Source organism: Notolepis coatsorum, assembly GCF_963971535.1.
Source record: "Notolepis coatsorum genome assembly, chromosome: 3".
Taxonomy (NCBI): Eukaryota; Metazoa; Chordata; class Actinopteri; order Aulopiformes; family Paralepididae; genus Notolepis; species Notolepis coatsorum.
The window spans coordinates 12,545,791-12,567,463 of NC_140167.1; the positions used below are offsets into that span (position 1 = coordinate 12,545,791).

The 21,673-nt window shown below is 43.8% G+C and overlaps 3 protein-coding genes across 6 annotated transcripts in view; 2 read left to right on the plus strand and 1 right to left on the minus strand.

Moving 5' to 3' along the window:
• Positions 1-737: 737 nt before the first annotated feature.
• Positions 738-7,179, minus strand: ttc9 (tetratricopeptide repeat domain 9). 3 transcript variants are annotated; one of them, XM_084309593.1, is made up of 5 exons: positions 7,050-7,179; positions 4,020-4,330; positions 3,571-3,820; positions 2,656-2,838; positions 738-1,146 (listed from the first exon to the last, which is right to left on the minus strand). In XM_084309593.1, the coding sequence occupies exons 2-5, from the start codon at positions 4,314-4,316 to the stop codon at positions 1,064-1,066; spliced, it is 813 nt and encodes a 270-aa protein (XP_084165719.1). In that variant the 5' UTR covers positions 4,317-4,330; positions 7,050-7,179; the 3' UTR covers positions 738-1,063. The 3 variants fall into 3 exon arrangements, with proteins under 3 accessions (XP_084165719.1, XP_084165721.1, XP_084165720.1); XM_084309595.1 differs by having other exon boundaries at positions 7,043-7,132; XM_084309594.1 differs by lacking the exon at positions 7,050-7,179 and having other exon boundaries at positions 4,020-4,506.
• On the plus strand, positions 5,852-17,572 carry med6 (mediator complex subunit 6). The gene is made up of 8 exons (XM_084309596.1): positions 5,852-5,890; positions 7,112-7,271; positions 7,956-8,047; positions 10,834-10,916; positions 12,038-12,146; positions 13,646-13,761; positions 13,874-13,901; positions 16,996-17,572. Exons 1-8 carry the CDS (start codon positions 5,869-5,871, stop codon positions 17,124-17,126), a joined length of 741 nt encoding a protein of 246 aa, XP_084165722.1. The 5' UTR covers positions 5,852-5,868; the 3' UTR covers positions 17,127-17,572.
• Positions 17,573-19,742: 2,170 nt separating this feature from the next.
• pcnx1 (pecanex 1) overlaps positions 19,743-21,673 on the plus strand; it is a 109,719-nt gene continuing 107,788 nt past the window's right edge. For both annotated transcript variants that reach the window (XM_084309587.1, XM_084309588.1), the window contains exon 1: positions 19,743-19,936. In XM_084309587.1, the coding sequence (XP_084165713.1) occupies positions 19,784-19,936 (153 nt within the window). In that variant the 5' untranslated portion in view covers positions 19,743-19,783. The remainder of the gene's footprint in view (positions 19,937-21,673) is intronic.

A 21,673-nucleotide genomic window follows, 5' to 3' on the forward strand; every position in this document is an offset into this window, starting at 1 on the left:
AGACAAGAAGATAGATACCAGTTTCCTCCCTGGCTCTCATCTGGCTGCACGTTAGCCTAGCTTAGCACAATGAATGGAAGCGGACATGTACGGGTAGCCTAGGCATTGTCCAACTAACACCTCTCCCGAAGGCTACCCGTACATGTCCGCTTCCATTCCTTGTGCTAAGCTAGGCTAACATGCAGCCAGATAGCTTTCTACTGAACGCACAGAGAGGAAACTGGTATCTATCTTGTCTCTCTCTGGAGAAGACGGTAACCTAATTTCCCAAAATGTTGGCGTGTTCTTTTAACCTACAGTTACGGTCACCTACAGACATGCTGGACTCACTAAAAGAAAAGGACTCTTTATTACTTCCGTCTCCATCACAAGTGTTGGGCCCTTTTTTGGTGCAATGTTTTGACTGGCAGTGCGTCAGACTCGTTTGTAATACTTAAAGGAACACGCCAACATTTTGGGAAATTAGCTTACTGTCTTCTCCAGAGAGAGACAAGAAGATAGATACCAGTTTCCTATGTGCGTTCAGTAGAAATCTATCTGGCTGCACGTTAGCCTAGCTTAGCACAATGAATAGAAGCGGACATGACCGGTTAGCCTTCGGGAGAGGTTTTAGTTGGACAATGCCTAGGCTAACCGGTCATGTCCGCTTCCATTCATTGTGCTAAGCTAGGCTAACGTGCAGCCAGATAGCTTCCTACTGAACGCACAGAGAGGAAACTGGTATCTATCTTCTTGTCTCTCTCTGGAGAAGACGATAAGCTAATTTCCCCAAATGTTGGCGTGTTCCTTTAAAACAGACTCGGGACGTATACTCTTACTAGGCCGGTTGGAAGCAGAAATTCAGAAACTGTTATGGGAAAAAAAGTTTCAAACACACACACACATGGCAGGTGGGGTTAAATCACAGAATTGGCAAGAAGTTGCTGTGCAAAGCGAAAAGCAAAACACGTGTATCTTTTTAACACCAGGACCCCCGAATCGTGGTGCGTAAGGTCTGGGGGGGCGGCGCGCAATGACAGGTGAAATTATTGGCGACGGGTGAGAGAAGTCATCAGGCCGCCGTTTATGTGGCCTCTTTCTTGTCCCTCTGGGCGATCCGGCGAATCCGCATCTCGGTCAGCTGGATGTAGCGGATAACGTTGGTGTCTGCGAAACAAAGGCAGGAAAATAAAGGCCGCTTTATTTCCTGTTCAGGCAGGAAGTGGCGCGTCAATACACTCTTATCTTTCCATCAAAACTGAAATCTGTAGTAATAATAATAATAATAATACGTATACGTCAATCATTTGGGGCTATGGCAGGGTTACAGAAATACCTTTTTAATCTATACAGTATACCCTATCCTGTACACACCAGTATCTAATGTATGTAGAAATGTGTGGTGAATAATAGGTGCAGAGAGATACACAATCTTAGGATACCTGTATACGTAGATACAGTTATCTAAGAACACATTCTGGTTTACAGCACACAGATAAGAAGGTATACAAATACACACACACACACACACACACACACACACACACACACACACACACACACACACACACACACACACACACACACACACACAAATAGGCATAGATTTAGGAGGGGTTGCAGAGGACATGTCCCCCCCCCCAATATTGAGAAGAGGTAAATTTGTCCCCCTCAAAAAATATAGATAATATGAAAGACAGCACCCTACCCAAAAGAGGTAAAAAGATAAGGGGTCAAAAGATTTACATTATCCATCTTACCTGTAACTATAGAATAAATAGTTGAAAGCAATACAGAATGCCTGAGAGCCTTACTGCATTATATGCCATTATATTTGTGACAGTGGGTACCTGAATGTTGTCTTTTCCTTTACATAAATAAAGACATTTCCACCATGAATTGATGCAGAAAAGGCACAATGTGGTGCATGAACGTACACCAGAATACAGGAAATGAAGTGTTTGACGCTCAAGATTTTCTGAGGGAGGACCCTGCTTAAAGTGAATGTGAGGAACAAATTGTAAAGTGCTTTGGATAAAAGTGCTATATAAATGCACCGTTTACAATCTGAATATGCGCATAATTGACCTCTCTGGTTCCGCCACAATGGCTTTGCAGCTATAGGTCAAAACGTGACGATTCCCATGTAAAAAAAAAATATATATATATATATAATTATAATAATAAATAAATAAAAGGTCCTTCCAGGCTATGGGATCTAGGCAGTACCTTCTGAAACAGAGTGTAGTGGAATCTGAATCCTAACCGTCCGGACTATGGGATCTAGATTGATTGATTGATTGAAAACTTTATTAACAGATTGCAGAATGGGTACAGTACAGTACAGCTCAATACATACAATTGTTAAGGGGATGCAGACCAGAGAAAGACTTTCATCTTGTTTACATCAGGGTCCCCCATTTTCAATTCATCGTAACATATATGACATACATGACATACAGATAGACAGTACTGCTACATCTATACATTTATGACATACCAGATTTGCAAATACAGTACTGTTTGTGATACAAAAAGAGTCCAGAAAAGAGAGTATACATTTGACGTAGAAACTGTACATTGGAGGAGGTTGGGTAGGTGGGTGGGGCGGGGGGGGGGACTGTAGGCAGTATATACATTCTGAAACACAGAGTGTAGTGGAATCTGAACCCTCACCTGAAGGCTCCTGCTTGTGGGACTCCTTGAGGTAGTGCAGAGCCTTCTGGAAGTCACCCAGGTGGTAGAAGGCCACGCCGGTACGATAGAGGGCCTTGAAGTTCTCTCCTTCCTTACGCAGGACTTTCAGACAGTACTCCTTCACTCGCTCGTAGTTCACCAGCTCCATCTGTAAGAGACAGGCTTGACGACGGGGGAAAGGAGTAGAGAGAGAGAGAGAGAGAGAGAGAGAGAGAGAGGTGGGGGGGAGAGAGAGAGAGAGGTGGGGGGAGAGAGAGAGAGAGAGAGAGAGAGAGAGAGAGAGAGAGAGAGAGAGAGAGAGAGAGAGAGAGAGAGAGAGAGAGAGAGAGGGGGGGGGAGAGAGAGAGAGAGAGAGAGAGAGAGAGAGAGAGAGAGAGACAGAGGGGACGGGAGGAGCACTTATATCTCTCTGTATGAATAATTGTGTGGATCCCATCAAGCTAATGTAGTAGTTTTTCCAAGGCAATGGTGCTATTTGCTCACTGCCCGTGATATATAAATGAATAAAACATCTACAGTACATGAACCGAATGTCAAAAAAATAAAGTGAGGAGCGATGGGGGGTATAGCCCGCGCATGACTCATTCTCGTGAATTATTCATAGATTCTGGAGAGTAGCTATATAGTCCCAGAAGAATCGTAGTGAACCAATAATAAATGTGCGTCGCTATTATCGTATTATACTGAATGAATGAATGAATGAATGAATGAATGAATGATTGAATGAATGAATGAATGAATGAATGAAAACTTTATTTAACAGATTGCAGAATGGGTACAATACAGTACGGCTCAATACACACAATTGTTAAGGGGATGCAGACCAGAGAAAGACTTTTGTCTTGTTTACATCAGGGTCCCCCATTTTCAATTCATATAGTGTCCAATTCATACCTGCCAGGCTGTTGTAGCACTCGAGCTCCGCGTTCTCCATGGCGCCCTTCTGCTCGTCCGTCAGCGAGCTGGACTTGCTGATGGTCGGGAGGAGGAGGGAGCTGGAGGAGGAGGATGGAGACTTGGAGGAGCTGGAGGTGGAGGTGGTGGTGTCCGTGGGGTCGCCCAGTACCCGACACAAGCCCTTCATCTCCAGCAGGGCACGGTGGTATTTGCCGATCGCCTCCCTGTACTTCTTATCCTTGTAGCACTGGGTTTGATTGATTGATTGAAAACTTTATTAACAGATTGCAGAATGGGTACAGTACAGTACAGCTCAATACACACAATTGTTAAGGGGATGCAGACCAGAGAAAGACTTTCGTCTTGTTTACATCAGGGTCCCCCATTTTCAATTCATCATTCAGGACATATGACATACATGACATACAGATACTGCTACATCTAACCTGGGTGCCCTGGGTTTTGAAATCCAGTGCCCGTCTCACGACGTCGGCCGGCTCGGAATGGGACGGTTGTTTGAGCAGATGAGGCGCACCGTGCCCGTGGTGGTGCCTCTGCTGCTGCTGCTGCTGCTGCTGGTAGCGGGCATCCCGGGTCCGGCTCCCGCTGCAGGGAGGAGGAGGCTGAGGAGCGCACTGCTGGAGCCTCGGCGCGCTGCTGGTGCTGTCCGCGGGGCTTGTTGGCGCGCCACCATCTAGTACCCGGGGAGCCGGGGGGCCATCATGCAGCCCAGTCTGACTCATTTCACCCCCAAAACCTGTTCGACGATCAAAGTCAGATAAAACGCCAGATAAAAAAAAAAGTGCTTTAAAATATTGACTCTCTTTCTATGTTATCTTGCATTCTTCGCGTCTAAATGTGAGCACGTCTGCAGGTCGCGTGTTGTTGCCTTTATTCTACTAGAGAGCTTATTTTCGACGACGATCCGATTGGTTCGTCACAGGCTTTAATAATAAACCCGTCTGGAATATTATCTGCAGTCTTTTATCTGTGCGTTCATGCCCGGTCTCGCTTCTCTCTGTTATCTCAAACCTGGAGGAGGAATGCAGCTGGCATCTTCTCGAGATGAATCAGATAACATCATCCGTGACCGTCGCGTCTCGCATCATCCGAGTAAAAACTGCATCCAAACCGTGCGTGCGTGTGTGCTGTGCGCAGGCTATTTGGTCCGACTCTCAATGACAGGCTGCGTGGTCCCCAATGACAGGGTATGAATAGGGGGGTGCAGCAGACAGCATTACCCCACATCAACTCCCGTAAATGACATCATCATAAATTCATACGGTATGATGATGTCATTTACGGGAGTTGATGTGGGGTAATGCTGTCTGCTCTGTGACCCCCCTATTAGGAGTTTTACTCGACGAACAACAAGGCCGTGCTTATTAACACGAGGGGATCTCCGTTTTATACGTTGTGATGATGGCCAAGATACATGTATTTATTCTTCATTCAACTATCCATAATTCCATCTGTCATCCTCCTCACTGAGCAATAAGCGTGTTGGGTGTGTCTTTGGAATTCCAAATCTCTGGAAGTGGAACAATTGGCAGACAAGCACAGTAACACGAAAAGCTATACAAAAATGGGCTTGATTACGAAAACAAAAAATGGATGTTTTATTTTTATTTTATATCAATATGCCTATTTTATCATCATCATCAAACTATTATTTAAAACTCGTAACATCATTGAGCTTGCCCTTATTTCCAATGATGACGAGTCAGTTAAAATAAATAAGACATGATTAGGATTTTTTTTAAACTAAGAAGGTCACCACTAAGGTCAGATAAAACATTTACAGACTGATGCGGTTTAGTGACCATGCGTATTTGGAACTTCTTGGAAGAGTATATTGATCTTTAAAGTGCGTTGATCGATGTTCCATGAGGAGCATCAACAGAAAAGGTAGACATTGTGATCTTATATCAGATCATCATGACCAGATATCGATTCTCTATCTCTCTCACACGCACACACACGCGCGTTTTGCTAATTTGTAAAACACTTTTCACAAAACATAATCAGTTGATTTACTAACTTTAGCATATCCTTTTTTTGTGGGCCTAATCTCTTTGAATTATAGTATGTCCAATTCCATTTGATTGAATTGTCTTTCTTTTAAAATTTGCATTCATATTGTATTGGATATATATAAATTCTCTTTTTATTGTATTAAAGTATTTTGCTATTGATTTCCCGTCACTTCGTTCTAACGGCTCGACGTAAGAAACGTCATCAAACCGCGACACAGACAGAATTTGCGGATATTCTTTGCGACCATTTGTTTACATCATGGCGTCGGTGGATTTGAGAGGTACCTAAATAAGCAGATTTATCTCATTACGAAATATTGTACAGCCCGCTTTATTTAACGAGTGGTGTGTAATGGATATATGATGGATTGGTGTGACGTTTAATCTATTCCGTTCTACAGAAAAACCTAAATGAGCTAATTAGGTCCATATCCTGTTGCTGTCACCGTTAGCAAGCTGGCTAACATCTGCTCAGCTTTTGTTAAACGTAAACACGTATGTTTGCCAGAGCGGTTAGCTAGCTACGTTTCTGCAAGTCACTTGTGGCTTGACTTAGTAAATGTTTTCCGGTGTATGATCTCTGATCTCACGTGAGCCTAGAAAGGGTTACTTGAGGAATTGAAAATGGAGGACCCTGATGTAAACAAGACGAAAGTCTTTCTCTGGTCTGCATCCCCTTAACAATTGTGTGTATTCAGCCGTACTGTACTGTACCTATTCTACAATCTGTTAATACAATGTTCAATCAATCAAGCCAGTCAGAAGTGAATGAATGAATGATTTTATTTGACAATATATAAAATAAGTTCACCTATTGCCAAATTCAATTATATTAATATTAACGTTAATTGGCAGGGTAATTAAAGGGGTATTCCACTGAAATAGATGTTTAGGTTGTAATTCGGCACACACAGAAAATCCTAAAAATTGCCCTTTTTTTGAGCTATGAGCTCCAAACAATAATGAAAATGCAATCCTATGACATTGAAATTCACTGACTGAAATGGTTGTAAAATACAATTTGATGGACAGTCACATTAACATACTTACTTTTAGAATGACTGAAAACAAGTGTTATGTTGTTTAATGTAGGTAGTAATGCAGGAACATGACATAACATTTTCTTTCAACCATTTCAGTCAGTGAAATGTGATGCTCTTTGAGTGCTCTTAACTCAAGATAAGATATAAACTCAAGCAAGCAAGCAAGAGACATATTCTTTCATATGACTTTGAATTTGTTTCCCCTTTCTCTTCAAAGGAAGGGTGCGCTGTATTTACACAGGACAAAATGAGAGCAATACGGCATCTTGTTTTCATGATCGTGGGAAACCAAAATCATAATAAAAATGTTAACTTGTTTAATTTCCCAGCCATACAGTGTAGGTGAGTAGTACTTTTGGATAAAAGCGCTATATAAATGCAGCCATTTACCATTTACCTCGGCTTTATCGTCAGGTGTGCTGCTGACACTCAATATCCGAATATCAATCTATTTTCCAGACAACCTCCTTGGAATATCCTGGGTTGACAGCGGCTGGGTGCCTATCCTCAACCCTGGCAATGTCTTGGACTATTTTTCGGAGAGGAGCAACCCGTTTTACGACCGGACCTGTAATAACGAGATGGTTAAGATGCAGCGCCTTACGCTGGAGCATCTGAAGTAAGTCTGCGAGCACTTTAGAGACATCTTATCTCGTCTTATCTTAGATTATAGATTTATTTTAGGTGGCATGTTGTTCAGGGGTTGTAGTGCAGGTTAAAGGAACACAGAAACATTATTGGAAATGCTCTTACTGTCTTACAACTTTTTTTTTTTCTTTTTTTTTGACTTGACTTGACTTGACTCTTGACTTGACTTGACTTGACTTGGATATCAATTTCCTCTCTTTGCCTTCAGTAGTAATCTATCCGGCTGCAAGATAGCCTAGCTCAGCAGAAATGAATGGAAGCGGATATGGATTAGCTGGCCTAGCTTTTGGCCAAAAACACTTCCGAGTTTTAAGCTAGGCTAGCTGATCCCCATCCACTTCCATTAATTTGTGCTAAGCTAGGCTATTTTGTCTTATCTTAGATTATAGATTTACTTTAGGTTGCATGTTGTTCAGGGGTTCTAGTGCAGGTTAAAGGAACACGGCAACATTATTGGATATGCTCTTACAGTCTTACCCAGAATCAGACAAGAAGATAGATATCAATTTCCTCTGTGTGCGTTCAGTAGTAAGCTATCTGGCTGCAAGCTAGCCTAGCTTAGCACGAATGAATGGAAGCGGGCTGTTTTGCCTAGAGGTCCCTGTTTAATGATAACATTACAGATTCTAACACAAACGTCTCTTCTCTTTTTCAGCCAGATGGTCGGAGTGGAGTACATCCTTCTTCACGCTCAGGAGCCTATTCTTTACATCATCCGTAAACAGCAGAGGCAGTCACCTACTCAATGTGAGGAGTTGGGCTAAAGTGTCACTTGACGTAAAAGAAAAAGCTCAAATATACCAAATAATAGCCTTATATGCCTTCAGAAATATATGAGAGTTTAATTGAACTGTTATTGGACTGATATCCGGTACCGGTATCTGTGCCTCCCTAGATGGATATACCTGCATTAGCAAAGTGGAACAGAGTAATGTACTAGTGTCTGATGTAAGACTGACTGTGTGCACACACAGAGATAAACTCCCAGTCACTGACAGGGCAATTAAGGACTTCAAATTTTAATTGCAGTAACTGACTGGCACAGAATTGGTTCTTTTTTTTTTTAAACTTTGACCTGGTTCTTTTAGCGTTTATCGCTTTTTCTTCGCATTCATACTTGGTCAAGTTCGACCGACAGAAGCAGGCTGAAAGGGTTCAGATGGGGGGAAAGACACTCTGGGAAAGGCACGGCTGCCGTCCGGGATTCGAACGCGCTCAGCCCCAGATCCGCGCGAGCGCGGTTGTCCACGGCGCTGAAATAGCACTCGCGGTACGTGGTGAGCTACTGGAGCTCCCCCAGAATTGGTTCTTATCACATTGGTCGCCAACAACGTCGTAATTCGTTATTGCCCGCCATGCGTTGAATGCCAACAACGACGTAATTCGTTGTTGGGATCAATATTAAATTTTTTCGCCATGGCATTCATAATTCATCCAGCCTCCCTCCGGGACTGCAGCGGCACCCTGTCTGATATTGCAACGCCTCAATACCGCCGCCTGGTGGATGATCGGGCGAGTTACACTCCACACCAAACCAGAAGTGGCGCTGGTGCATCGAGGAAATCCCTCCGGCAGTACTATCTTGTTACGTGGATCAAGAGACACAATCGAGTGCATTGGGATCACTTTCGAAACGCAATAATATATATGATTTCGGCTTTTATTGCGTCATACAAACGGGAAATGGATCTAGCAGATCGACGTCAAATAATTGGAATATTTTTCATCCAGTCTCATCGGCGCCGCGAACGGTAAGAGGAATATAATGTTATTTTCAGCTTGATTGTCCATTTCCTTCACGCATGATGAAGCATAATGTATACCGATCATATACATTTGAATTTTTTAATATAGCGTGTATAGGAAAGAAACGCCAATCGATAATCTATCATATGCTTCAGGGCCTATAACTCGCATTTTTGGAATTACAGCAGAAAAGCTTAAAAACATACTTATATTCTCGACGGTATTAACACAACAATGTATGAATGAGGGCAACTAGGTGGTGCAGTGGGCAAGGCGCTCACCACCAATGCAGGAGACGCTGGGTTCGAGCCCAGCTCTCCGCATTGCATTCAGCTTTGCTGGTCGTTCATACTAATACATTTGGCAGTATTAGGGGGTGGGAAGCTGATGGGTGGGGATCGGACGTTGTGGACAGCGACTCCTACAGGTCGGTTGGTGCGCCTGTGCAGTAGAATCAGGAAGCGACGGGGTCGGCGTCCCTCCAAAGCGCAGACCCCCGACGCTGAAAGATCGCGCTGTGCAGGTGAAAAGATGCAACGGCTGCTACCTCGAGTACCGGAGGGGACTCGTGCAATGTATGGCTTCGTCCACATTACAGCCGGCTTGTGGGAGGCATGGCCAAACAGCGTTCGAGACAGGGGAGGGTAGAATTGGACAATACGAAATTGGGATGGGAGAAAAATAGAAAATGGGTGAAAAAGTAGAAGAAAAAAAAATTTATGAATGAAAAAATATAACGTTCCCACATCCGGAACGATAGATACGCGATGTTGAATGGGCCATAGTAATGTCAATATAGCTATAATATTTAAAAAGTTATAGCCCTGCAAAGAAGGTAAACATCTCCATAGGCTTACAGCGGTGGCAGACTGGGTATAATGATCGGCATACTGCGTGTCAATCAAAATGTTAAAGTGGACATATTTTAAGTCCTTTTCAACAAGTTAATATAGGTCTTTGAGGTCCCCTAGCACGAAATTCAGATCAAATATCAAATATGACTCAAGATCCAGCAATAGCATAGCAATCTTACAATTGTATCTTACAAAATGTCGTCACAAACATAGGGAAAGCGGCGGTGGGTGGGGATCGGACGTTGTGGACAGCGACTCCTACAGGTCGGTTGGTGCGCCTGTACAGCAGAATCAGGAAGTATCGGGGGCAGCATGAGCCTCCCACGCGTTACTCCTCGCCACTGAGAGATCGCGCTGTACAGGTGAAAAGATGCGACGGCTGCCTCCTCGTGTACCGGAGGGGACACGTGATGCAAGGCTTCGTCCACATTGCAGCCGGCCTGTGGGAGGCATGGCCTAACAGCGTTCGAGACAGGGGAGGGAAGAATTGGATTATATACGAAATTGGGATGGGAGAAAATTAGAAAATGGGGAGAAAAGGTAGATAAAAAAAAAAAAAAAAAAAAATCACCCCAAGACCCGATCGATGCTTGTTTTATAGTCTCGTGCGGCGCTGTTGTGTGCCACCGCGGACCCACGGCCAGCAGTAGTGTGCCAGTAGTGTGTAATGTTTGCCGTGTATAAAGCACAACAAATCACTCGCGCACACTTTCCTGCCTCAGTGACGATCAGTCAACTCAGCCTGTGGTTTGTACAATGTCAATAATGTTTTTTTGTGTGTGAATGTCCTCTCCTGGCGATAAGAAATGATTAATGGATAATAAACCACTTATCTAAAGGGGGAAGTGTGAAAGAATATATTAACTGTATGGATTTTAATGCCCTACTCTTTATTGGCTCTAACCGTTGCACCTCTCCTCTGTGTGCACCTAGATATACCCCTGGCTGACTACTATATCATAGCAGGAGTGGTGTATCAGGCCCCAGACCTGGGAACAGTGATCGGCTCAAGAGTGGTGAGATATATATCACTCTTTTTGTGTGTGTGTGTGTGTGTGTGTACAATAAGGCAGAGATATGCTTCAATGTCGGCTGTCTGCAGATTTTTAGCATGTGGGAGCTTCCACCCACTTCCACCTCAGTTCAATGCGGGGCTTGCAGTACACCGACCGAACCACTAGGTGGCTGTGCTGTGTCGTGTTCTACAAATGGCTATATTCTCGGACTTCCTTGGCCAGTCTTTCTTCGATTTTGTCCATGTTCGTAACATAGTTAATAATCACGATCGATAATGGAGTGCTCCGACTGAGCTCCCCGAGATGATAAGTGGTGAATATATGAAGTACGTCAGGGCAGCGGGCCAATCACAGCTCTGTGCGGTCCACGTCAGCTCGCGTCGATTTGACGTCTTGAGTATAAATTTGGCATAATTTAAAGGGGCATAAACTCCCCTTTGCGTTGTCTTAGAATTGAGATAGTGGGAAGGTAGAATAGGAGACACAGGAGAGAAGACTCTGGCGGGACTCGATCCCATGCCAGCAGGGGTACGTGTGTTTCCAGAGGCGGGGGGGGGGGGGGTGTAACCACCACACCATCATTCATTATTCAACCGAATAACACAATATTTTGGGAACTTAAAGGAAGACGCCAACATTGTGTGAAATACGCTCACGTCTTCTCCTGAGTCAGACGAGAAGGTAGATGCTAATTTTTTCCTCTCTGTGTAAAAGATATCCGGCTGCAAGCTAGCCTAGCTTAGCACAAATGACTGGAAGTGGACACGGAGCACCAAGCCTAGCTGTTGAAACACAAAAACACCTCTCCCAGAGTTTTAAGCTAGGCTAGCTGATCCGTATCCGCTTCCATTCATTTGTGCTAAGATAGCTATCTTGCAGCTGGATTTCTTTTATATCTATCTACCTTATTGTCTGACTCTGGAGAAGACGGTAAGCGCATTTCCCATAATGTCAGCATGTTTCCTTTAAACGTGGGTGGTTTGATGGAAGGAGAATTTCTTTAGTATTCTATTCTCCCAAATCTTGACTGGTGTCTTGAATCGAAAATGTGTGTTTTTTTTAATTTTTTTTAACTAATTCAGTTCTTTCTCTCGCTGACTGATGTGCCTGTTCTCACTTAGCTCTCTGCCGTCCACGGCGTCCAGTCTGCTTTTGACGAAGCCATGTCCTACTGTCGCTACCACCCGTCCAAGGGTTACTGGTGGCACTTCAAAGACCAGGAGGAGAGAGGTCAGTTCCCGAGGTCCACGATCTCAATGAGGTTGATCTCCTGTCAGCCGTTCGCTTCATTCACTTCACCTCCATCTTTACCTCCGTAGAGATCGCCTACAAACGCATTTCAATGAGCTGATGACTATTTAGAAGATTACTTTATTATTGTCGATTTTAAATTTGTCTTTTCGCATATCCCTCCTAGTTACACACACACACAGTCCTCATATCCCTCCTAGTTACACACACACACAGTCCTCATATCCCTCCTAGTTACACACACAGTCCTCATATCCCTCCTAGTTACACACACAGTCCTCATATCCCTCCTAGTTACACACACAGTCCTCATATCCCTCCTAGTTACACACACAGTCCTCATATCCCTCCTAGTTACACATACACACAGTCCTCATATCCCTCCTAGTTACACATACACACAGTCCTCATATCCCTCCTAGTTACACACAGTCCTCATATCCCTCCTAGTTACACACAGTCCTCATATCCCCCCTAGTTACACACAGTCCTCATATCCCCCCTAGTTACACACAGTCCTCATATCCCTCCTAGTTATACATACACACAGTCCTCATATCCCTCCTAGTTATACATACACACAGTCCTCATATCCCTCCTAGTTACACACAGTCCTCATATCCCCCCTAGTTACACACAGTCCTCATATCCCTCCTAGTTACACACAGTCCTCATATCCCTCCTAGTTACACACAGTCCTCATATCCCCCCTAGTTACACACACAGTCCTCATATCCCTCCTAGTTACACACACAGTCCTCATATCCCTCCTAGTTACACACAGTCCTCATATCCCTCCTAGTTACACACAGTCCTCATATCCCTCCTAGTTACACACAGTCCTCATATCCCCCCTAGTTACACACACAGTCCTCATATCCCTCCTAGTTACACACAGTCCTCATATCCCTCCTAGTTACACACAGTCCTCATATCCCTCCTAGTTACACACACATGTGCATTTCATCAGAGGTCTGAGCTCAGGGTTGCCCCTGGAGCAGTTTTGGGGTTCAGTGCCTTGCTCAAGGGCACTTAGGCAGAGATGGTGGGTACCGTAGATGTAACACCAGCCACCCTTCAGTCACCAGCTCACAGCTGGAATACACCCTCCTGTCAGTGGCGGGGATTGAACCACATTATGCAGCATTCTTAAAAAGAAAAAAACATGATGATCCATACAGAGAGATGATAGAATAATGGAACAAAGTGCAAGTAATAATGACCTAACAGTTCTAACTAACCAGCCGTTAGTTCTCCAGTAATTAGCAGCAGTTCGTGCCAACTGGGACTGGCCCAGGCGGTTACTGGTGTGTCGGGGGGGGGGGGGATAAGTCCAGTTCTTTAGCATGACACAAGTTGTCAGTGGAGGAAGTATTGAAAATGTACCATTTTGATCAAATTAAACAATATTGTATTGACACACACACACACACCACACACACCTACCTCTAACCAACAGTCATGTTTAATGTGTCCAGAGAAAAACAAGCCCAAGTCCAAGAAGAAGGAGGAGCCCAGTTCACTGTTCCAGAGGCAGAGAGTCGACACGCTCCTCGTAGACCTCCGGTCAAAGTTCCCACCAACGTTTTACCAGGTAATGTGAGACTCGAGATGCTATTTTGTGTAAAGCTTTTGCAATATTTTAAAAAAAATAAGGTTTATTGATCATAGTGATGTGATTGTGTTTGTGTCCTTTCATTTTGCAGCCTAAGCCTGGCGAGAAGCCTATTCCAGGTATGAACTCAGAAGTGCTTAATTCATCCACAAGATATTCAGATCACAAGTAGTTCATTTCTGCTCCATTGCAGGCTGTTGTTGTCACTCATGTTGTCAAGGTGATTCACTTATAAGATAAGATAAGATATTCCTTTATTGATCCCCTTGGGGAAATTCAGGCATCATAGCAGCATGGGGGATGGGGGGTACAGGTAGTAAAAACAACACAAGCAGTGTAAACAAATAAGTAAATATAATTTACTATCTAACTAACTGAAATATACAGTATTCACAGTATCACAGTATTCACATAAGGTGCAGTATGCATACGGTAGTGTTATTGTCCTCCTTGGGTTCCTATTAGTTCTAGTTGGATGTCTGGCCGCAGTCCCTGCCCACTGTTGTGGAGCCTGATAGCCGCTGGTATGAAGGACTGTCCGAGGCGGTTAGTTGAGTATCGGGGGGGGGGGGGGGGGGGGGGGGGGTGTATGAGTCTGTGGCTGAACATGCTTCTCATCTTGACTAGCTCGTCGTAGAGCGGGTGGGAGGGATTCTCCAGGATGGCAGCCAACTTCCTTCTCATCCCCCTCTCTGCCATCACCTCTAGTCTGACCAGCTCGACTCCCACCACGGAGCTAGCCTTCCTCACCAGCTTGTTTAGCTTGTTGGTGTCCCTCGAGTTGGTGTAGCCCCCCCAGCATGCCACAGCATAGAAGAGGACACTGGCCACTACAGACTGTTAAAATGACTGCAGCCTATTCAAAACATTGAAGGACCTGAGTCTCCTCAGGAAGAACAGCCTGCTCTGTCCCTTCCTGTAGAGGGCCTCTGTGTTGTCTGACCAGTCCATTTTATTGTTCAGGTGTACCCCAAGGAACTTATGACTCCACCACCTCCACCTCCTCCCCTCGGATGGTGATGGGAATCGGGGGGGGCCTCCTCTTGCCCCTCCGGAAGTCCACCACCAGCTCCTTGGTCTTACTGGTGTTGAGTTGGAGGTGGTTGCTGTCGCTTATCATGTTCTATATCGTATTAGCTCCGCTCGGCGTCAACTGCACATATCTCACTCCAGTGACTTGCACTGAATAAAAACTTCACAAATGCACCTTTACATACCAGCATCCGTCTGGCCACACCCCCATCTGCCACCTACATAAGCAGGGGTGGGGCCACACACTCATCTCCTTCTCAAATTTCACCCCAAGAGAGTGCCTGTATATCACTTGACGTGGGAAAGAAAGTATTTAGCTGAAGAAAGGAAAACAGAAGAACAAGGAGATACGTTGACGTTATATCTTTATTTTCTCTCTCACTATTTTCGAGACAATACGGCGATAATGTCTTCGTCACTGGAGTGTCTGGAAGATGATGATCATTCTGACCTCCACCGGTTTGCAGTCAACATTGTCGAAACTGATTGTTTTTTAATCGGTTCATTTCTGTTTTATACCATTTTGAAAAATGCTAGTTTCTTGAAAGTTTCAGAAAATTTCAGAAGATTCTGTGATAATCGCCCTTTACTGGAATATACTGGAATACACAAAAACGTTGTCATTTTTCGGCCTATTTATGAATAGTTTTCAAATAAACGCTAGATTATCGATAGTATGTGTACTTATGCACGCTAGGGAAGCGGGCTGAAAAATCGATTATCTTATTTCCTGATCAGCACACACACACACACACGCATAGGGCCCACGTTGATATATCTGTGAAAAAAGCTCTGATTATCCCAAGACTGGTCAAATAGATTCCTTACCTCCGATCAGATGTTCTCCAAAAAGATTATTCCAATTCCTGATCGCCATTCTAAATATCGATAGCGTTTATTGATCCAACGCTGGGTACTTGAAACACACATTATCCGCTGTTCTGGTGGTCTGCGATGACTTCGATCGTCTCGGGTTACTTGTCTGACAAGTAAAATGTGGAAGCAGGACTTTTTTTTCTCTCCATGAGTTTCATTCAATCCAATCCAAAGGGGTGCAGTACCATCCGGAGAGACGATAGGGGGCGGTATTTTCTCAATGGAGCTCAGAGAGAGTTCCAGTGGTAACGTGAGACTAGATTGATGAAATATGAATGGAAAATCGGCATCGCTAATAAATAAAAAAAAAATATCAAAAACGAGATCTCTCGTCTCTCTGGCACTCAACGGTTGGCATGAACTAACGAGAAATCTCGTCGTTGGCACTCAAAGTGTTAAAGGAGGACTTTGCACACACAAAAAACACCAATGCTGGTTTATTTTGCACATAATCTCACACACACAAACAGTTTTGCACACATTAATTTAGTTTGACAGTTATTTAGTTACTGAGAGTAACTTAAGTTTGAATGTGGCCACCAGTGATGTCATCAGGGACACTGAATCCTTGTGTTGTTAATTCCAGCTGAATGAAATGATAAGGTAGCAGTCCCTGATGACATCACTGGTGGCCATATTCAAACTAATTTACTCTCAATAACTAATGTGTGCAAAGGTTTTTGGATGCGTGTAAAAAATAAAAAAAAAATAAAAAAAAAGTAAATCAGCATAGTTTCTTTTAAATATATTTCTTTCTATAATAGTACTGCAGTTTTTTTTAATAAGATAAGATATTCCTTTATTGATCCCCTTGGGGAAATGTGGGCATCATAGCAGCATGAGGGAGGGGAGGTACAGGTAGAAAGACATAAATATAGGCAATAAAATTTGATCTGAATACAAAAAATAAACCCTGTAAACAAAGGTGCAGATGAGGGTCTGTGTGCCGGTTATATTAGACATTACAATAAATATAGGCAATAAAGAATTTGAATGTGAATATATATATACTATGACTAAAAACACACTTCTTCAATCAATATCTTTTCTACTATGCACTCAACACTGCAGCACCCAAGTTTCACCACCGTTTGATGAACATTGTTACTCAGCTGAAAGAGTTGCACCCTTCCTGCTGACTTGTTGTAATGTAAGTCACATTGGATAAAAGCGTCAGCTAAATGACTAAATGTAACCGTATTACACAAGGTAACTGGCCATGACATGCAGTCAGGCCCATAAATATTTGGACATTGACACACAATTTTTCACACAATTATGGCTCATCTCTCTCTCTTGTTGCAGTTGAGGTGAAAAAGGAGCCCGAACCTCCGGCTGAGACGGTGAAACAAGAAGAGAGAGAACCGGCCACCAAGACCTCGGCCCCCGCTCCCCCCAGCAAGCCCCCCCCGGAGAAACGAGCCAGGCTGCAGTGAAGAGACCGGCGGCGGCCATGTTCACACGGCGGCCATTTTGCCCTTGGGTCGCGCTCCGGTTGGGGTTCCAAAAGGGAAGGTGGACGAGGGAGAACATGCATAGAAACTGTCTGGATGAACTATTTGGAAATGAGAGTTTATCCGCTGGTCGCTGTCGCTCTTCCAGAAGGTTTTCCCAAAAGGTGCTCCTCTGAATGACCGGAGAACCTCATACGAAGAACCATGTAACTTTTTTTCCAGTTTCGGATTTGACTTTACAACTGAAAATACATGGGTCTGTCCGGGGGGAAAAAATAAAACATTTATTTTGAGTCACATGTTTCTTCAGCACTTAGGGTTCAGTTGTCGGGATGAATTATAATTTTCTCGTCTGTCCTGCTGCCACAGGACTTCATTTCCTCTCTGTTTTTCCACTGTAACATCAGTCAAGTTTGGTCAATTTTGAGCACAACGGGGGGGGGGGGGGGGGGGGGGGGGCGGACCGCCTCAATGCGTCAGTGAAAAAAGTCATCGCAATGTGTACAGAACCCTTGCAGTGTTTTGCTAATGAAGAGCTTTTTTTTCCCAGAATGATATGCTGACATCGGCACCAGACTCTCTCGTCACTGTTGACATCAGCACTATCTTTGAGAGGTCATGGCTCCTGCAGTGGTTTTCATTACGAAGCAACACATGGGGTGCGTGCGTGTGTGTGTCAGAGTCAGGATAGTGAAACCTTTGCTGCAGCTGTAAACGTCATCAGTGGTGTGTCGAGATGCTTTGAGCTTGTCTGATGTCGACATTACTGCCCAACCAAGGCAAAAACCAGTGACTTTGGTTACTATAGTTTGTAGGGCAGTACTGATAGTTGTGCTTATATGGCACATTTAGAGGGATACAGATATGGTGGTAAAAAAAAATACACATGCCGAGCGGTACTTGTTGTACAAAGGCAAACAACAGTAACTGAAGTTACTTATTTTTGTCTTTGTATGACAACATGGACCGTTGCCTAATCTTTGAGCTCTCTTTCAGTGTTTTTGTATTATAATAGATTGTAATAAATCATACTTCATTATTCTCATTTGTTTTTTTATCACAACTGTAATGGTCTGGATTTTTTATATATATATGTAACGGATGGTATCGTGAAGCGCAGTCAAGAAGGGCTGGGGTGAGTAGCGGTGCTATGGGTTAAACTCACTCTCACATCCTCAAAAGACGCATAGACCCAGTACTTAGAAGTGGATTCACCTCTTGGTATAGTGGTCTGTGTTGCTGCCTGCTGTGTGTGAGACCGGGGTTCGACTCCCACTCGGGGCATTGAAGTTTGAGGTGACGTCACAACCATTACATATATATGAATCATTATAATTTCCCTGATGTTCAGAATAAGTTGTTATCTAAAATATAGGTCTAATTGTTTTGATGATGTACCATGATTGAGATTGACTCATTTAAAGCGTATATGACTTGCTTCCAAAAAAGGTCACGGGTTTTGATTGATCATCTCTGATTTGTCTTTTGTAAACACTAGCTTCCAGTCGCCGCATGAGGTCGCTATTTAGCCGCGGCCGTGTCCCCCATTTGTTATTTCCCCTAAATGTTTCCTTCACGGGAGTGTACTACTTATTTCCTCTCCTTCACATGGCCATGACGGCCGAGTCATGTGTAACGTAGTGTCGCCTCAACAACACACAGGCTCGCAACAATCTTATTCTCGAAGTCAACTTCCTGTCTGTTTAACTTTCTGTCTAATCAGTGCATCATGTCTATGGCTTGGGGGGGAAACATGCACTTAGTTAGAATCACCAGAAAGGCTTTCGAAATAGTGAAATGCCAATGTTGACCTCAATATTTTCAAAACAAATTATATGAAAAGGTTATGAAATGAACAAGAATGTGATAAAAAAAAAATGTAATAAAAACGGAGCTCAACGCGTTACATTTGATCAGTAGAGAAATACGTTTGTTTCCCCCATACCAAGATGGCGGCGGTCTCGTGACGTCAGAGTGTCTTCGAGATGTTTTCACCCGTAGCCTATGTTTGCGAAGACGCTCTCTGATTGGTTTAGCGCCTAAGGGTCTCTTCCGCATATAATTATTCAACAACAATTGATATGTTGTTCCCTAACCCTAACTCTAAGCATAACCCACTTCGAAAGAGGGCCAAAGCATAACCACTTTGAAGCAGAGAATATAATATATGTACAAGGCGGAAGAGACCCTTCGGCGCTAAACCAATCAGAGAGGGTCTTCGCTGTACGCGGCTAGCCAATCAGAGAGCGTCCTCGCAAACATAGGCTACGGAAAAAGATCACGCAGAATACACCATGGAATACACTACCTTTTTCTAACGTTGGTCCCACGAACGAAGAAGAAGAAGCGGCGTCTCGTCTCGCAGGGCGTGGTGGGATAGCAGGCTGCTCGCCGGAGGACCGAGCACAGACTCACAGAGCCCCAGCTGGCTGCAGAGCTGCAGGAGAGAAGATGGCTGCAGCGAGGAGCACTTTATTCAGGCCGAGGTCTGAACACAGAGCACCGCTTGTCATCATCATCATCATGTCGAACCACGACGACTAGCCTGCTCCGTGTCGTCGTGTCGACCCCCGTTTATATTCGTCGTTTCTTTTTGGATTCGAGGGGGATCATAATAATAATACTACTAATACAACATCATGGGGTCTCAAACCCTCCAGATCCTGAGGCAGGGGGTCTGGGCTTCGATCACAGGCGGCTGGTATTACGACCCCCATCAGAACACGTTCGTCAACGCTTTACATCTGTACATCTGGCTGTTTCTGCTCTGCTTCCCCTTCACTCTGTACATGGTGAGTGATCTGTGGAGATCTGGATGTACTAACTACAGGATTCTGTAGGATCGGATCTGAATGGAGTCGGTTGCCATCACGGGTTATTATTATTAATGGACTGGTCTCGGACTAGTTCCTGGAAGGGAAACACAAGCTAGCCTTTCATGTAACTAACACACAAACGAGGCGTTATTATGGGATGTTAACAGGGTCGCCATTGAGCTACAGTCACCTCGTCAACACCTCACCAGAGGCTAGTGGATAATAATGATGTCCTGTTATAGTTAGTATTCGGAATTATAGCCCAACATCAAATGGTGTCGATGGTTTGTTTCTCCTCCTCCTCACTAGTGTCCCCCATCATCATCCAGGAACTAGATGGAACCAAAAGGGGCTCTTTTGTTAAAATGTTTATATAATATACTTGTGCTCCTCCACGAGGATGTGATAAAAGGGTAATTTCTTTTGAAAGATTGCGTAGTATAATATAACTGACTGTTTTCTACCTGTCTGATCATGTATTGTCGCCAGTTTTCAGGAGCTAACGTTCGTTGGCTAACGTTATTATCAGTTGACGTTAAAGAAAAACAAAAATTTTGGGAAATTAGCTTATTTGCCATCTACCCTGGAGTTAGACAAGAAGATACATACCTTTTTCTTCTGTGTGTAGGAGTACCGTTAGCCTAGCTTAGCGTCAGTCACTGGAAGTAGGTTCCTCCAATAGCCTAGTTCCCAATGTCTTCCTACTGCATGCACAGAGAAGAAACAATTTATGTATCTTCTTATCTAACTCCAGGGTAGATGGCAAATAAGCTAATTTCCCAAAATGTTTGAGTTTTCCTTTAACGGACTCTGTTTGCTACCCCTCTCAGGGGTATCATGTATTAATGTCGCCTGTTTTCAGGAGCTAACGTTGTCAATTGGACGTTAAGATGTCTTTTTGTGGTTGAAACACACGCACACCTGTATTTATGAACGTTCAGTTATTTAAAAAAATAAGTGCTTTCCAAGAAATGGCGTTTTTAATAAATGTAATCTTCAGCTCGTGTTGTTTCTCAGTAACGTTTTTCTCCGAAAGGGATCTGCATTGGGCCCATTTGTTTCCCAAAAGGCATAATCTCTTTATTTGCTTTACGCATAATAATCTAACGTTGTTGTTACCCTTTCGTGTTTTTGAAGGCAACCTTATCCCCCATTTCTCTACCAGTTATGTCGCAGCGGTTGCCTTTTAGTTTTGCACTCCTCCTCCTGTGTTCAGTGTTGTTTGTGTTTCCACGCAGCCTGAACAACTAGGACACAGCACTGCATTTCACTATAATCATGCCATTATCAAATCTGCCAACGTTATAAGTTAGACGAGCCACGGTGAACGATAGCCTAGTGACTATCTCCCCCCCCCCTTTTTTTAATACTCAAATGTATAAATCAGGTGTTGGTCAGGAAGTGACTATAATAAACTAATTTCTATATTGAGGAGTTCCATATCCGTGTGCGGTTTCTATTTCTGGAGTGAAGAGATGAATACATCTGCTAACTCCACAAGTTAGACTAGCAGCGCTAGTGGCGATGACTAGATCTATTAAAAAACATTGAATATCTCGTGGGACAGCAGCATATACAGTGGGAGTTTTAAACACCTCACCCCATATGTTTGCCTTGTACTAGCTTGCCTCATCATTACTCAACTCCCAGTTATAAAGAATTTGACTCTGTTCTTATTTGCTATGAACAAATGTTCTGTACACGTGGGCGGTT